At 47.8% G+C, this 17,894-nt stretch overlaps 1 protein-coding gene across 1 annotated transcript in view; it reads right to left on the bottom strand.

The window, feature by feature from the left end:
* The window catches only part of Lrp1 (LDL receptor related protein 1), a 91,424-nt gene that overhangs the window by 59,278 nt on the left and 14,252 nt on the right, over positions 1–17,894 (bottom strand). Inside the window, exons 4-10 of the mRNA XM_069987055.1 lie at positions 16,892–17,011; positions 14,909–15,037; positions 14,526–14,789; positions 3,505–3,667; positions 3,181–3,403; positions 1,277–1,466; positions 646–789 (exon numbers count right to left, since the gene is read on the bottom strand). Of these exons, the coding sequence (XP_069843156.1) occupies positions 646–789; positions 1,277–1,466; positions 3,181–3,403; positions 3,505–3,667; positions 14,526–14,789; positions 14,909–15,037; positions 16,892–17,011 (1,233 nt within the window). The remainder of the gene's footprint in view (positions 1–645; positions 790–1,276; positions 1,467–3,180; positions 3,404–3,504; positions 3,668–14,525; positions 14,790–14,908; positions 15,038–16,891; positions 17,012–17,894) is intronic.

Raw genomic sequence — 17,894 nt, 5'->3', positions numbered from 1 at the left:
CCCAATAGCAGCATGAGTTTACATAATGCGAACCCAATCACGTCATTTCTTTTGTCCACAGTCACCCTGAGCTTCTTGTCCCAGTTAGAACAAAATACAAATCTCTCCCTTTATTTGTCTGCACTCACAACACTCAGCCCTGTCATCCTTTGGATCACGTCTCTAACACATCAAGCCCACATGAGTCTCAGGGCCTTTGCACTGTCTGTTCCCTCTGCCAGAAATGTACTTTCTTTAGGTTCACGCTGCTGACTTCCTCACTTTAGAGAGCTTGGCTCAAATAAGACCTCATCAGAGAAGCCCCATCATCACTAAGTATATTGTTTAATTTTTCACATAAATATCAACACCTAAAGTTATATTTACTCAAGTTTGTGTCCTCAATTAGACTATAAGTTTCTTGAGGCCAGGATGATAACTGTCTTCTTATTCACTGCTACATCATCATGGCCCAAACAGAAGCAAATAGATAGTGAGTACTCACTAGATTACTTGTGGGATGAGTGAATGAATGAACACATCCATTTACAGACTTCTCAGACTGGCTATGCCTCTACCCTTCACTCTTCTCTGCATCTCAGCCGAAGCAGCAGAGGAACTGTGGGGGGACATTTGAGGACACTCCCGCCCTTCCCTGCCACTCACTCTTGCAGGACTTCCCGTCACTCCCCAGGCTGAATCCTGAGCGGCACCGGCACGTCCTCGCCTTGTGGCTGTTGGCCAACAGACAGATGTCGGAGCAGCCGCCAGGCTTGCCATACTGGTCATTCTCACAAGCGTGGCTCCTCACTGGAAGCAGGGTGGAGAGCCATCAGAAAACCCCTCAGGGCCCCTGTGCCCAGAGTGCTTCCTGGAGTCTGACCACACTTCTTGCTCCTGTGGTCCTTGTGTTCCATTTTGGGATTTTGGAAGCTACAGGACTGGGATTTCTTCAGTCTAACAAGGAGATAGACGAATCTCTGGATTCCCTTGGGGCGAGGGGAGGGGGTGCTTCAGTGGTCAAGGAAGAGAGTCCTAAAGCTACCTGCAGACAGATACTTTTGCTCTAGAATAGCAAGGGAACTGGGAGGAGCAAAGTGGGTGAGAGGCAGGATGAGTTATAAGAGGCCAGCAAGGAGCCATGGTGGACAGCTTGTGGGTAGATGCTTAAAAGAAGCATTTATGATATTTAAGAATCAACAGTCCCCACAAGAGCACTCATAAAGGAGCAATGATCTTGAGCCTAGAGAGCTTTGGGGGTGAAGCTAACTTTGGAGGGGCTGCAGAGCCTGCTTACCACGGGGCTGACGGCGTTGGTGGTAGATGTGGAGGGCACCACCCTTGTCTACACGGGTCACAACCTGGTACTCAGTGCTGTTAAAGCGGTTCACCCGGATCACACTTGTCTTCTGCTGGGCATTGGCATTGTCCGAGTTGGTGGCGTAGAGATAATTCTCAAACACAGTTAGGCCATACAGGTGCTCAATCTACGATGTAGGTGGGAATGGTTGGCAGAGAAGTCAGCTTCTCAGCTCGCTGCAGGCCCAGCCTTCCATCCAAACTCCAACATCTGCTTTCCCAAATTTACCCTCTACTTGTTTAATTCCAGGTTTTATTCCTGTCTCCTTAGGCTAGACTATCCAGTTCTTCCGGAGATTTTTAATTTTTTTTGTGTGTGTATGTGAGCCAGTCCTGGAACTTGAACACAGGACCTTGCATTTTCCCTCCATGTTTGGTGCTTTACCACTTAAGCATTATCTCCAGTATAGCTTTCTGCTGGTTAGTTGGAGATAGAATGCCTTGGAATTTTCTGCCTGGGCTGGATTTGAACCTTGATTTTCAGGTTTCAGCTCCCAAGTGGCTGGGATTACAGGAGTAAGCTACTGACATCTGACCCAAGAGTACCTACCTCTTTTTTTAATTTTTTTTTTTTGTCTGTCATGGGGCTTGAACTCTGGGTCTAGGCACTGTCCCTGAGCTCTTCAGCTCAAGGCTAATGCTCTACCACTTGAGCCACAGTGCCATTTCTGGTTTTCTGGTAGTTATTTGGAGGTAAGAGTCTCACGGACTTTCCTGCCTGGGCTGGCTTTGAACCGTGATCCTCAGATTTCAACCTCTTGAGTAGCTAGGATTACAGGCATGAGCCACTAGTGCCTGACCCAAGAGTACCTCTTTAAAGAACTTGTAGGAAGTGGAGATGTGGCTCAAGTGGAAGAGTACCAACCTTAGTAAAAAAGCCGAGTAACAGCTGGTACTGGTACTAGCACAAATAGAAAACAGAAGATAGATAGATCTATCTATCTATCTATAGATAGATAGATAGATACATACATACATACATAGATACATAGATACATAGATACATAGATACATAGATAGATAGACTGACTGTTGCCCTTAAAGAACACATAGAATCTTCTAGCCAGGTATTTTTTTCCTTTTACACTGTCTCTTGGATGACACCCTGTTACCTGGTGTGGTAAATAGTGAACTTGTCCTACCGACTCTGCCAAATGCCTTGAGGGCAGGAATCATATCCCTCACAGATTTCGACACACCATAGGTGATTAAATGATTTTAGTCTGAGAACTCTCTCTTGAGAACACTCAACTTGATCGCAGCCCCTAGTTTTAGGAAGCTGGAGATAAACACTTGCTCTGAACAGGTGCCATAAAAGCCCCCACTACCCACATTTGCTCGTCCTAGGTGACTAGCTTTCTCAGTTTACTCCAAACCTCAGCGCTGGGGAGTTTGGGGTTTTGCTGGGCAGTCCCAGGAAAACTGGTATGGCTGGTCATCCTAATTACCCCAGAATGTAGTTGGCACCTCTGAGCAGCAAATCTTCCTGACTGGGTTTGAGGAGCCAGTTGTGTAACCTGAGGCAAACCACTAAACATCTTTGAACCCTTCTTCTTTTTTTTTTTTTTTTTTCAATCTGCCAAAAGATGTCTAAAACATCTACCTGCTCATCTTCCAGGGGTGATTTTGAGGATTAGATGAGAAAAAGGAAGTAAAAGGTGTCTAAGATGGCTGTGGAAGCCATATCCTTCCTGTTGTCCGATGTGCTCCTGCCCACCCCTTTCCCACCAGAGAACTTGGGTTAACCTTACTGTCCCTCAGTTCATTCCCTGAAAAGATGCCCCTCACCAGAAGGCCCCAGTGTGCTCTCCCACAACAACAAAAGACAAAAGTCTCCCTCACCAGGATGCCCTGGATGATGGTCTGCCGGCCCTTGCCCTCGTAGTCCACCACCTCGATGTAGTCCAGGTAGGCATCAGCCCAGTAGACAAGGCGGCTGACAAGGTCCAGGGTGATGCCATGAGGAAACACTATCTTGCTATCCACCAGCTTGGTGCGGTTCTGCCCATCCATGTCACAGCGCTCCACTTTTGGGATCTGCCCATAGTCAGTGAAGAACACCTTCCTATGGGCAGATACATGTTATTTGGGATCTGGATACTGCGGTACTCCCCTGTAGTATCTGTCTTCCCTTCCAAGGTCAGAACTACTGCCTGCCATTCTTACCCCATGGCAGGATCCAGGGCAATGCCTTTAGGATTGTAGAGTTCCAGGTCTAGCAAAGTGACACATGTGTCTCCATTTCGGTTGCACACAAAGATCCTATCATCGATGTCATCCACGAAATAGAAGTTTCCTGTCAGCCAGTCGATGGCCATCTGTTCCACGTCTAGAGAGTGTGAATGAAAAAGTTATGAGGAGGCAGTCCTCCCACAAGCATTTCCCCTGGCTGTTGCTGAGCCCATACCTGTGAGCCCTCATTCTGGGGTACCCTCTACCCCACCCAGGTATGACCATCTCCTTTCTCTGAGTTCTTGTGGGTGTTGTTACTGTAGTATCACACTTGGTCTTATTTTTGTCATGTTTCCAAATATTTGATCTCTCCAAATACCAGTTTCTAAGTGCCCTGCCCTTGCTGGGTTAGGATTGGACCAAGCAGGAAATATTAAGTAAACACATTGGCTGGCTGATTGATGGACAGGCTTTTCCACCTCTCACTCATCCTTGAGCAGAAGCTATCTTCTTGGGGATACCAAATAGGTCTACTATCTAGTTCCAGGTTTTTGTTTTCTTTTTCCAATCTGCTTTTACTTGAGATAAGAGTACCCAGTTTAACTAAACCATTGAATATTTTTGCTTTTGCCAGATTCTTATACACTTGGCATGGTAAGATATGGTAAATCTAATAATCTCTTGCTAACCAGAGGCAATGACTGGAAGTTGTAATATGTTGCATGAATTAAAAAAAATTGTGCCAGTCTGGGGACTTGAACTCAGGACCTGGGCACTGTCCCTAAGATTTTTTGTGCCATAGCTCTACTTCCTGTTTTTTTAGTAGTCTATTAGAAATAAGAGTCTCATAGACTTTTCTGAGAGGGCTAGTGTTCAATCTCAATCCTTAGATTTCAGCTTCCAGAGTGGCTAGGATTGTAAGTATGAGCCAGTCGCTGGCCTGAATTTTGTTTTTAATACAAAATTATAATACCCATCAATAAGCTCGATTTGGAATAAACCTATTCTAAAAGATAGGACTCAAGGAGCCAAAAAAAAAAAAAAAAAAAAAGAGGGAAGGTCCATGGTGGTACAAAGTTGGGAATCAGTAACAAGGACCCAATTTCCTCTACTTACGCCCACATCCCTGCTTCTTCAATGTGCTATTGTTCAAGTTCCTAATTTCCTAGAGAGGGTCTAAAGGAATGGGAACTAAGATATAGGGTGGAAGAGAGAAAAAGGGAGGGCCAAGAAAGAAGCCTGGAGGTAAACCAGTAGTAACTCAGGGCGAGAGGAGCTCCAGGAGGATGGGAGTTGGAGAAGATGGAGATCAGGTACCTACCTGCAGCCTAAGCCACAAAGAGAAGAGGCTCTAAAGGGCCAAAGAAAGAAGGAGGGGGCAAGGATAGCAGGAAGTCTAAGAGCAAAACAAAATCAGGGGATCCCTGCTGGCCTTCCCTAGAAACTCCTCTATAGGACCCACTCAATTCTAAGCTTCCACTGTCCTCTCAAACTACGACCATCAGAGGCAATGCCTCTGGTACCTAGGAGATTCCTAAGGGAGACTTTCTGGGACTCCTACCTTGAACATCAACAGGTAAAGAGATCTTTAGATTACTTGTATTTGGTTGAAACTCATCCCATACTACCCACACCCAACCCAGCAGACATTATTCTGCCTCTCTTACAGCTATCAGGTATAATGACAGGTTCTGTACAACTCTTCCTAATTCTTCCTTGTCCCAGAGAGGTTCAGAGGCTGTTTCCTAACCGTAGGGGGACAGGAAAGGGAGGGGGGGCAAAGGGAACAGGAACATGGCTCCCAAGGAACTTGGCTGGCTGAGTGACTGACTCACAGTCACAGGACTGAGGCTGGGAGGGGGGAATGGGAGGGGTGAGGAAGAGGCCATTGGAAGCCTTCATCAAATTAAGTTTCCTCTTCAGGTCCCCTCTAGTGAATTTCACCACGAGATGACTGGAGAAAGAGGTCACTGGAAAGAGGTGTTACTTCCCCAAACCCAACCAGTCATTTGTCTGGGTTCCCAGTACTGTCACATTGTAAGAAAAGGAGGACAGTAGCTTGGGAAGACCCAGGCCTTGGAGGAAGATGCCCAGTGCAAGGGTTAAGGCGACCAAACTGCCCCCACATGCTGTTACCACAGAGAAACCAGATTAAAATGAAGCCGCTGGGCTGCCTCCAAAGGAAACTGAAATCCCAAAGCTGAGACCTGCCTGCAGTCCTAGGCAGCCAGCAGGGCGGCTGAAAGTCAAACAGAGCTGTGTGCCCTTTACTTGGTGGGCACGGCAGGGGCCTGGGGGCTATTGGCATGTACATGAAATTCATCAGTCAAAGCTGTTTTTCCAGCACCAGCTGGCGTGTTATGTCCTTCTCTCCAACTTCCTGAGGCTCTCCTGAGTCACTGCCCAGCCTTAGGGCTGGCAACACCCTGCCCTTGCTCCATCCACCCTTCCTTTGGCAAGGAGGGAGGAGGAAGAGGCCTGCAGAGATCTAATGCTCTGGTCCCAGGTGTTGCTGCATACTTATTCCTGCAAAGCTTCAGGATGGGATGGCCTGAAGGCCTCCTCCCTCCAGCCTTGCATTTGCAACCACTTCCGGGAAGGAGGGCAGAGAAGAGTCCCTACTTGCAGATATTTATCCTTGGCTGGTCTCCCCTTCCACCTCCCTAAAGGCCAGGCAGGGCCCCACTCAGCAGGCCGGTGAGGAGTTGGCAAGAACTAGAGTCCCCAGCCTGCCTGGCCTCCCCTTTGGTATTTTTGCAGCTGGAGACTATTAGTTGTAAGCAAAAATCTTTTGTTATCCAACCCCCCTCCACCACATTATTTTTCTCTCTTAAAGTTCAGATTCCTCTGCCTGCCCCAACACACACACACACACACACACACACACACACACACACACACACACACACACACACACACACACACACACACACACACACACACACACACACACACACACACACACACACACACACGCACAGGCTACCACTCCAAAGCTGAGAGGAGAGATGGGTTCTAGGTGGTCTCTGGCCCCTCCTCTTTAACCTATGGGTTGGAGTTCAGACAAAATCTTGGACTTTGGTCCAAAGTGCTGAAGCATTCTGGTGCTACAAACCTGGAGGATATCTGAACTCTTGTAATCCAGCCTTGCCAGGGCTGACCTGGCCCAGAGCACATATTCCCAACCCCTGGAGGAGTTATGGCCAAGGGCTCCAATGCTTAGGACAGGAGAATCTCAAATGAACTCCAAGGAAAAGAGTGTTTCTGTAGTTAAGGGAGGAGTTTGGTAGTGGTCTATTGGCTGAGAAGTTAGGGATCCCAATGTAGAGAGGAAGGCTAGTGGCTGGGAGGGGATGTGTGAGTCAGAAGGGAGACCATAGCCCGCTTGTGATGTTGCAAAGGACTTTCAGTTCCAGGCCCCAGAATAGACCCGGGATGTGTGTTTGCAAGTGTCAAACCCTCCCTGCCGCCCTAGCCCGATTGCTTAGCAGGCCACACTGCATAACCCAAGTTTTTCTCTATTTCTCCATCATTTCCATTTCACAAGAGGTATTTCTTGAGCAAACAATGGCTGCTTTCCCAGAAACACAGCCCCCACCAGATTCCCACCAAGACCCTAGGTTCAGCCTTAGGATTACAGTCATTTCTCTAAAATAAGGAAATCTAGAGCAGGGCCTTTGTATCTTGAGCAGATGTTTCCTCACACACCTGAAGATTACAGAATGAGGCACAAGGGTCCCCGGATGGAAAAGGAGTTTTTAATTTCTACCTGGATCATCTCCCCAGGAAAAATACTGGGATTCTGGTTCTTCTTCCAGCCCCACCCCCCTCAGCCTTTCCATTGCTATGCTCTGCCCTGGGTCCTGATGGACATTGGCAACCTTAGTGTGAATTCTGGTTCTGTCACCTTCCAATAGTGGGACCACACGCAAGTTACTCAAAGTCTCTGAGTCTGTAAAATGGGATGGTGCATTAATAGCCCTCAGCAGAGGGTCTAGAACATAATAGCACATCATACATGGGAGCTATCATTTGTGCCACTATCTTCCCTCACACCAAATCTATCCTCTCCTACCTTCTCATCAAGTTGCCATGCAAGCCTCTAGCCAGAGCACTGTGGCTTTCACACTGAGGGCCGCCCTAGGAATGGAAAGCAGGGGCAAAAAGCTGACCAACTCAGGCTTCCCTATTGGGAACTTTCCCTATCTGAAGGACACATCCACACACCCAAAGATATAGAATAGGGTACAAGATCCTTTGGTGGGGAATAACAATTCTATTAAAGGGAGCTTTCTTTATAAGAGAGAATTTTCCCTATGGGAGAGAGCTTGCTCCTTTGTAACAGCCGCTGCTGGCAGCAGCTTCTTCTTTTCTTCTTCCTCCCTCCTCCTCTCTCTTCCTCTCTCCTCATCCTCCTTCCTCCTCCTCCCCTTCCTCTTTCTCCTCCTTTTCTTCTTCTTCTTTTTATTTTTTGGTCGTAGGGCTTGAACTCCCAGGCCTGGGCCTTGTCCCTGAACTCTTTGCTCAAGGCTAGGTGCCTTGAGCACTACCACGTTGAGCCACAGCACCACTTCCCATTTTCTAGTGTCAATTGGGGATAAGGGTCCTACAGACTTTCCTGCCTCAGCCTCCAAAGTAGCTAGGATTACAGGCCTGAGCCACCAGCACCCAGTTGCTGTTTCTTCTTCTCCTCCTTCTCCTTCGTCTCCTTCTTCTCCTTCTTCTTCTTCTTCTTCTTTCTTGTGCCAGTACTGAGGCTTGAAGTCAGGGCCTGGGCACTTTCCTTTAGCTACTTCACTAGAGACTGGCACTCCTCTACCACAGCTCTACTTCCAGCTTTTTGCTGATTAATTGGAGATAACAGTCCCACAGACTTTCCTTCCTGGGCTGGCTTCAAACTTGCATTTTCAGATCTCAGCCTCCTGAGTAGCTAACATTACAGGTATAAGCTACCAGTGCCTGGCTTGCCTCAGCTTCTTTAATCACAGTCTGTTCATCTGACTGCAGATATTGGGAGGGCTTTTCATCTCTGTCCCTTGCACCTGATATCAATACATGTATTGATTTATTTAACAAATGTTTATTGAATACTCAGTCCTTACTCTGTTGTCCTAGAGCTGGGACATAACTTTCCCTTCTCTTCTGTCACTAGGATTCTTCTTTTCTGACCTCAGGATACATGAGGACAGTGGAAGAGGACAATCAGTAAGCCAACTCAGGGATCTTGCCCCAACAGTTGGGTAAGTACAGACAAAAAGACTGGGCACTTCCAAGGTAGAGCAGAAGTCTGTGTAGCCAGCCAGGCTACACAGTGACATGGCCTCGTGTTCTAGTTTGCTGTTGAGCGCTGACTTCAACTTTCCTTGTTCCACCAGCAAATCTAGAGCTGAGCCACACTGAAATTAGTGAACTCTTTCCTCTAGCATCTTTCCTATTCCTGATGATACTTCCAGCCTGGGGTTTATGCCTTGCTCCCTTCCCTGGCCCGGTCAGGTTCCTAAGAGGCATTTTGTCCTGGATTCTAGGGAGGAGAAGCCTGGATTTGAGTCTGCCTGTCTTAGGGTCTTTATACTATTGAGAAATCCTCATGGGGCTCTAAAATATGTCTGTCTTGCTTAAGTTACTTCCTTTGGCTTGAAAACAGGGAGGGCAGTGCTGGGGGCAGGCTGGGTGGAGAGTAAACTTCAAGGAGACAGCGGGGGAGGAGAGGACAGGGCTGGATCTGGGCCGGGAGACACAGGGCTGGCCCTGGCTGGGAGAGGCGGCGCAAGAGAGGACTTAGATGATTAGAAAACCAGGAAGGGGGATGAGGAATGGAGAAATCAAAGTGTTAGGATGTGGAGGGTCCTAGGCCTAAGACTAGGGTGACTAACCCTGCCCCCTAATATTCTGACACCCCTTGGGTGTCTGACACCCCCAGGCCTAAGAAGGGGCATGCTTTTTTTGTTTGCTTTTGCATGTGGTAAAGTCTGTGAGTGTTCTGCTGGCATGGGATGAGGGTTGAGAGCCTAGAGTATCCAGGACAGTGAGGAGACAGCTTCCCTTTCAGTTCAACACAAACTCAGAGGGTCTGCTGTCATCTCACTCTTTGCCTGCCCTTTAAATACACCACTACCCCATTTCCTGTTGTGATTTTAAACACACACACACACACACACACACACACACACACACACACAAGTGGGAGGGAGAGAGAGAGAAAAGTGAAGTTGGCCAGCTGGACTTGGGGATCTATTTCGCAACTTTGCAGCAGCCTGCCGCTTAGGGGACCTTTTCTGGGCTTCCCCATCCACCTCCTTCCCTATGAAGCTTAGTGCAGGCAAGGAAGCCCAGGACACTCCCCCCCCCGCCCCGCCCCCTCTTTCATACAAAGTCCAATACTTATAAGTGACCTCAGCAAACCCTATTTCCTTCCAGGCCTCTATTTGCAAACTCAGAGCATCCCTCACTATACCACACCTTCCAAGGACTCCCCACCCCCACCCCTACTCCTGTAGTCAACTTCATTTCCCCCACAGTGGGAACGACCTCCCAGCTGAAGGGAGAACAGACCAGAACTGCTGAGTAGGGGAGCATTGCTCAGGTGGGGGAGATGAGGTAAGATGAGCAAAAGGACTTTGGAGAAGGTGGTCAGGGGTGGGGATTAGGGTAGGAAGGCCAGGTTCCTGGTTCTGCAAATGCAAGGCCTGTTGAACCCTCTGGGTCTCGATTTCCAGAACAGCCGTCTTTTGTGTGTCACTTTCAAAATATTTGCCATTGTATGTACAACTTAGACTATTATTTACTTATGATTTATTCTCCTTTTTTTTTTTAGTGGTACCGGGGCCTTACACTTGCTAAATATGTACTCTACTGCTGGAAAGCTACCACCTGAGGACTATGGTTTCACCGGATACACGCCTCCTCCACTTTTCTTTTGGCATGTATGTGTGCTAGTACTAGGGCATGGATTCATGGCATTGTGCTTTTTTGCTTGTTTTCACTCGAGGCTGGCATTCTACCACTTGAGCCAGAGCTCCACTTCTTGCTTTTTGATTGTTAACTGAAGAGTTTCATGGACTTTCTTGCCCAAGCTGGCTTTAAATCTTGATCCTCAACTCTCATCCTTCTCAGTAGCCAGGATTACAAAAGTGAGCTACCATCATCTAGCAACAGCTCCTTTTAAAGGTGGTTACATTCTAGATAGGTTCTTGCTTTATGCCTAGCCCAGGTTAGACTACAATTTTACTATTTGAGCTTTTTTGGCGTGTGGCTAGGGTGCTAGGTATATGCCACTGTGCCCAATCATTGCGTGCCCCTATAGTTTACAATAACCGGTTCTAAATACCACGCCCAATCATTGGTTGAGATGGAATTTTCTAATAATAATATCAAATAACAACATAACTGTTGCCACGCTGTGAGGCTCATTTCTGCAATCCTAGATAATTGGGAGGCTGAGATCTGAGGATCATAGTTCAAAACTAGCTTGGGCAGGAAAATACATGAGACTCCTCTAATTAACCACCAAAGATCCAGAAGTGTTAATATGGCTCAAATAGTAGAGCACTATCCTTGAGCAAAAAAGCTCAGGGATAACACTTAGGCCCTGACTTCGAGTCTACACACACACACACACACACACACACACACACACACACACACACACACACACACACACACACACACACACACACACACACACACACACACACACACACACACACACACACACACACACACACACTGCAGGAATGTCACAATAACCGCCCCCCTTGAATAACTAATGTATGCTTAAACAAAAAAAGACTTGCTCAGAATGTGACTTAGTGGTAGAGTGTTTGCCTAGCATGCATGAAGTCTTGGGTTCGATTCCTCAGTATCACATAAATAGAAAAAGCCAGAAGTGGCTCTGTGGCTCAAGTGGTAGAATGCTAGCCTTGAGCAAAAAAAAAGCTCAGGGACAGTGCCCAGATCCTGAGTTCAAGCCCTAGGACTGGCAAAAATTAAAAATTAAAAAAAAGACTGGGGCATAGCTCAAGTGGTAGAGTGCCAGCCAGTGAGGGAAGAAGTCAAGTGAGAGTACAAAGCCCTGAATTCAAATCTTGTTACTTGCACAAATAAATACGTAAGTACATAAAATTAAAACAAAAATTAAAGCGCCTCATGAAATTAAGACACAGCCACTTTGGAAAAAGTAGGACTAAAACCAAGGAACTGGTCAAGGTGCTTGGTAAGGGTTTTCCCTTTCTCTTTTTTAAAAAATTATTAATTTATTGTTATTTACTTTAAGATGGGGGTCTTGCTGTATAGTCTAGGTTAATCTTAACTCTGTGAGCTCAAGTGAGTATCCTTCCCACCTCAACCTCAGCTCCCACCATACCAGTTTTATTTATTTTTATTTTTATTTTTGTGCAGGCCTGAGGGTCGAACCCAGGGCTTTGCAAGTGCCAGTCAAGTGCTCTACCACAGAGCTACATCCTCAATCCTCTTTTCCTCACTTCTGGTTCTCATCAGTTTCTGCACTCATACATTTAGAGCCCTGGGCCTCTCATCCAGCTGTAAGGAGGTTGGATGGGCCCTGCGACCAGGTGGGAGGGGGAGACATCCCTAGAACTGGAGGATAAAGGGTTAGCATCCCTGCTGAGGGAAGAAAGTGTGCACACATGCTGCCAAGACTTGGAGGGGCCCCTGGGGCATTCAGGACTCAAAGCAGATCTCTCTCCTGCTCCAGGACCTAAATGAACCAGACTGACTTCCTGGCCTCCTTCCTTTTTTCTATTCTATTTCTGTTTCCAGATTTTTCTCTGAGGCAGGCTCTCTCTGCTCCCCACCATCAGCAGGCAGGCTTCACTGTCTCCAATACTTCTCAATGGTTTCGGCTGGGGATTTGGTCCCAGGGGGTCCAATAGGTCCCAGTCACAGCAAAGGATGGGATGATTGCAGGGAGGGCAAAGAAGGCAGGAGAAAGCAGTAGCCTTTTCCATCATCCTCTGGGGAGCTAATTACAGGCCAGCAGCCCACTGAGCAGGTGAGTACCAAGACTCAGCCCTCCACCCTCCACTCTAGGGCACACCTCCTCCTGGGGAAGGGGATGACAGTGACTGGGGGAGGGTGATAGAGAGAGAGACACTTCTGACATCTTTAGCTCAGGGCCCATAATTAGTTTGTGGGATGAGAGCAAAACAACCATCCTCAGGGTGACAGCCAGACATTCTGGCGTCAGGGGTGTGGGATGGGGGGCAGGGCACTGAGGAAGGGACAGAAGCTGGGGTCAGAGGTACCCACTTATTCACCTTAAGCATTGCTTCCCAGAACCTTAGTCTCTTCCAGATTCCTGGACTCTGTCTCAGAAGGTCCCAGTGAATCTAGCAAACTGGGAGGCAAGGTAAATTGGTTTGCCAAGAGAGGGGCATCAGTTAGATGACTTCCTGTTTCTTCTGGGGACCATACCAGAGCAAAAGTGGAGAAGGTTCCCATAAGAGAACCCCACTGTCACCTACCCACAGGCTCATTGCCTGGACCAGAGGCAGAGCTAGAAAAGGGGCTCCAGGATCTATTCTTGGAACCACGCCTGTTGGGGTGGAAGGTGGCTAAGGCATGGAGGCAGAGCAGTGATCTCACAAGGTCTTGTCCCAATCCCACCCTATCAGCCATGGGGTTTCGTAAACGGGTCACCTCTCAAGAGCTTACTTCTTGTTAGCACAGCAAATCCAGGAGGACCCATGTCTCATTACAGATGAGTTTTGGACACCAACAGTTCAAAGACACCATCCTAGATGCTCTGGAGTGGAGGCCAAGGTATGGACTCTATGATGTGGCCACAGAGAGTGAGCTATCCCTATGTCTGCTCCTGCCCCCAGACTTCCCCTTTTTCTGACCCAGAATGGATCTCTTGTAACCTCCTAGGATCTTTGTTTTCTTTGGGGGTCATTACAGGAACTGAATAAAGGAACTTCAAGACCTTCTTCTAAAGGGCTTGGGAATATTGTTTAGTGGTAGAACACATGTTTGATATGTGCTAAGCTCTGGGTTCAAAAAAAAGAAGAAGAAGAAGGAAGGAAGGAAGGAAGGAAGGAAGGAAGGAAGGAAGGAAGGAGCGAGAAAGGAGGGAGGGAGGGAGGGAAGAAGGGCGGGCCTAGAAAGGCTGAAAGTTTACAATCCCAAACTTCCTGTGAGTGGTCCTATATGTCACCTCATCTTATGTGATCTGTATAGACTGGCTCAAAGCCAGTTATGCAAATTAGGAAAACTAAGCAGTCTCTTGGCATTCAAGGTCAGAGATCAGGGATGGGGGAAGATGAACTGTAGGTCAAATTCTTCCCCTCAGCCCTGTGTGACAAGATTGGGAAATGTGATGATGATCCTAGAGCTCTTTTATCTGTCTCTCTAACAGCATCAGAGAGAAGCAGGACTACTCCAGGCAATGGATCTACAGCCAACCATGCTGGTATCCCAGCCATTGACACTCCTGCCATTTTAGAACTGCCACATATCATCTAGGAAGGGAGCCAGAATGAGAATAGCTAGCATAGCCTAAAATGCTCTAGTAGCCTATGGCTCCTCTCTTAATCTCACTGATCACCACAGGACCTTGGTACCTTCCGTATAGCAGGAAGTCCTTTCTGGAGATACCCCTGAGGGAAAAGATGAACGCAGAAGCAGACACAGGAGGCCTTGGCTTCTCTACCCTCAACCACTTGACAGTTCCTGCAGCCTCCAGCTTCTTCATTCCTTATCCCAGATCCTGCTTCATGGGAAAACCCCTCTGCAGGCCCATCAACAACTCTCTCAGAGAAGGGATAGTCCCTGGTCTCTGGAGATTGACCATTCATTGCCTCCATCTTTCTCCTCTGAGGCCTCCCTCAGCCCTGGGCCAGAAATGTAAGAGTAATTTAGAAACAGCTCAGACAAAGAGCAGAGCCTTGGCTCTGCTGTTCTTCAAACAGGCTATAGCCCCAAACAGGGTTCTATGTCTGGCCCATCTACTCTGCCCTTCCCTGCTCTACCCTCTGATCTGGGAGTGGGTGACTCACGGTGCAGGCTGAGAGAGATGTTGATGGTGTGCTCATCCACGAAGCCCTTCAGGCCTGGCATGCGGGCACACTTGAGCTGTGTTTGGGCAGCACTGTCCCCAACATGCACCCAGCATACGGTCTCGTTGGCATAGCTGAAGTCCATGGCTGTGGTCTGCCGCGTGCTGGTAGGTGTGATGGTAGACACCTGCGCCCCACTCAGGTATGTAGCCAAGATGTTCTGGGAGTTGGCGATCAGCAGCACAGGGGGCCGGTCTACTGGCTCTGGGGATGGGGCAGAGAAGAGTCAGCGTGGCTGAGGCCCTCGGACTTCTCAGGCCACTACCCATCAGGGAACTGCATTGTGGGTGCCTGGCTCAGTGGCCACAGGCAGCCCCACCCACCGTTCTTGGCTTTGCAGGAGCGGTTGTCTGGCTGTAGCAGGTAGCCTTCAACACATCCACATGTGAAGGAGCCATCCGTATTGGTGCACAGTTGGCTGCAGGTACCGTACACAGAGCACTCATCAAAGTCTGCAGGGAAAAGGACAAGAGGGTAGTCATTTCAGTGTCATGAGAGTAGGAACATGGGGACCCTAAGACACCGCCAGGGTGTTTAGCTATGCAGTTTTGAAGGACAATCTGGCAGAATCTATTATAATGTGAAATGCATAATATCTAGCAAATCCAGTCTTAGAATACACTCTAGAGAGAAAACAAACAAACATGCACCCATCATTCATCCATTCATTCATTCATTCATTCATTCATTCAGAGAAAAATTTCTGCAGTACCTACATGGTGCCAGATATGGAAGATACACAGTGAACTTTAAAATATACCTACATCATCCTTATGAAACGTGTGTGTGTGTATGTGTGTGTGTGTGTGTGTGTGTGTGTGTGTGTGTGTGTGTGTGTTCGTGCACAAGCATACTGGGGCTTCAACTCGGGGCCTGGATGCTGTGCTTAGTTGTTTGGGTTTTTTTGTTGATTAAGGCTACCACTTGAGCCACAACTCCACTTCTGGTTATTTTAGTAGTTAATTGAAGATAAGAGTCTCATAGGTTTTCCTGCCTGGGCTGGCTCAAAATCGCAATTCTCAGATCTCAGCCTCCTAAGTACGCAGGATTACAGACATGAGCTATATGTGCCTGATAATAAATGTGATTGGTAATAAAGGAAATAAAAGGGAAAACATGTTAGAAGTGATAGTACAATAGAAAGTGACTAGTGCTACTGAAAAAAATAGGCAGAGAAGTATTGGCATACAGCTCAGTGGCAGAGTACTTGTCTAGCATGTACAAGATCTTGCACTTGAATTTCAGCACTGGAGTGGGAAAAATACAACAGAGGAAAGAGAGAGAACACCCGTGGTAGGGTATCATTTTAGAGTAGTCAGGCCAGCTTCACTGAGAATGGCATTTGGACAAAGACTCAAGGGAGGCAAACTTAAAACAGAAAAGTTTGCATTGTAGCCGAGAAAACTTGGGAACAACTTACTCATCAAAAGGGATATAGCCAAGTAAACTGTGGTAATCCTTATACGTCACAGTGGTTTTTTAAAAGAATGAAGTATATTTCTACATAATAACATAGAAAAGGGAAGTCTCTGGAACATACTGAGGAGTGAAAACCATTGCAACTAATGCCTACCGTATGGAACTATTTATGCCTAAAAGGGTGAGCACACATAAGCAGTCCTTCCAACTAGATGTGCAATGATTCCATGTACACAAATACAACCTCTAGGGAGTTGAGAAAAGGACTTAGAATTGAAGATAATTCATCTACGGCAACTTTAGTTCTCTCTCTGTCCCCCTCTCTCCCTCCCTCCCCCCTCTCTCTGCTCTTTGTGTGCCAGTACTGGGATTTGAACTTAGGGCTTGGGCACTGTCTTTTAGCTTTTTCATTCAAGGCTAGTACTCTACCATTTGAACCATAGTGACACTTCCTGCTTTCCGCTGGTTAACTAGAGATGAGTCTGGACTTTCCTGCCCAGGATGGCTTTGAACCTTGATTCTCAGATCTCAGCCTCCTAAGTAACTAAGATTCAGGCATGAGCCATTGGCACTTAGCCAGAAACTTCACTTTTATCTGTAATGCTTTAACTTTTTTTTTTTTTTTTGAACCACACATACAGCCTACAGTTTTGGGGGGAGGGAGGCACTGCTGGTCTTAGGGATTGAACTCAGTGCCTTGGCACTATCCCTGAACTTTAGCTAGTACACTATCACCTCAGCTGCAGCTTCACTTCTGACTTTTTTTGGCAGTTAACTGGAGATTAAGGTCTGTTGGGAACAAATGTTTGCCCCTTCTTACACCTTCTACGACCCCAGCCGGTGCCCAGCAGGCACTTGTATACACATAGACATCCATGCTCACATACCTTTGCAGGTCTTGCCATCTGCCTGCAGCTGAAAGCTGCTGTTGCAGTAGCAGGTGGGCCCACTGGGTGTGGGGACACAGTGATGCTGGCAGCCTAGGCGAGAGCAGTTGCTGCGGAGCTCTGTGCAAAGGCAGAACAGACAACACACTCAGGCCCCAAGATAGCACCCTTCTCCCACCTCCAGTCAACCTCCAGAAATCCCTCTGAAGAAAGACTGGGGGGTGCCCAAGAGGAAGGGCACCTTCAGAGGCATGGACCATATTTTGCAAGTGAGGAGACTGAAGCCCAGAGATGACCTAGGACAGGTCCAAGGTCACACAGCCAAACATGACTTAGCAGCTACCTCTCCAAAGCTCTGTCTTTTGGGACCACCTGTGTCTCCATGAAAGGGGTACTTTTCTAGGGTCAACAGGAGGGGACAGTGAGTCCCTTCATGTGCCTCTTGTCTGTATTCTCTAGGGGTTACAATGTCAGTTTTAGTTGGGCAGGGGGTGAAGAATGAGCATGCAATGTCCCCAATGCTGTCCTGCAAGCACCTTGGCAACATGTCCCTTGAGCCCCAGGGGGCTCCGAGAAAGGCCCAAGATGCAAGTGGAGGATAGAAAAGGAGAAGTAAACCTAGTTTCCTCAGGATCCTTTTCTAATCTTCCTTCTGCCACTGACCCACTTCCTAGGGGAGACAGAAGGAGTGAGGCAGGAGGGAGGAGAGGTGGAAGAGTATTTGGCCTCCCCACCAGACCAGTGACCCAATTAATGGCCTTGCGTGGGGCCAGACAGCTAGGCCACAAAGACCCTTTTGTCCAGCTGCCTCACACACAGCCCCTAACTGCCCCCACCTAGGAGAGGGAGCCGCTGAGGTGCTAAGGCGTTTAAGGCACTAAGCCTGCCGGGAAGAACTGGAATAGGAGAACCAGGCTCCGGTCATCCCTTCCGCTCCGACTTCTACTCAAGGTCCAAATGTGCTACCTGTCCAGCGTTCCCCCAGGAAGGGGGAAGGAAATAT

The sequence above is a fragment of the Dipodomys merriami genome, unplaced genomic scaffold, assembly GCF_024711535.1.
Source record: "Dipodomys merriami isolate MVZ:Mamm:240054 unplaced genomic scaffold, mDipMer1.0.p SCAF_10, whole genome shotgun sequence".
Classification (NCBI taxonomy): Eukaryota; Metazoa; Chordata; class Mammalia; order Rodentia; family Heteromyidae; genus Dipodomys; species Dipodomys merriami.
The sequence above is the reverse complement of the archived record's forward strand: the minus strand, read 5'-3'. Positions and strand labels throughout refer to the sequence as shown.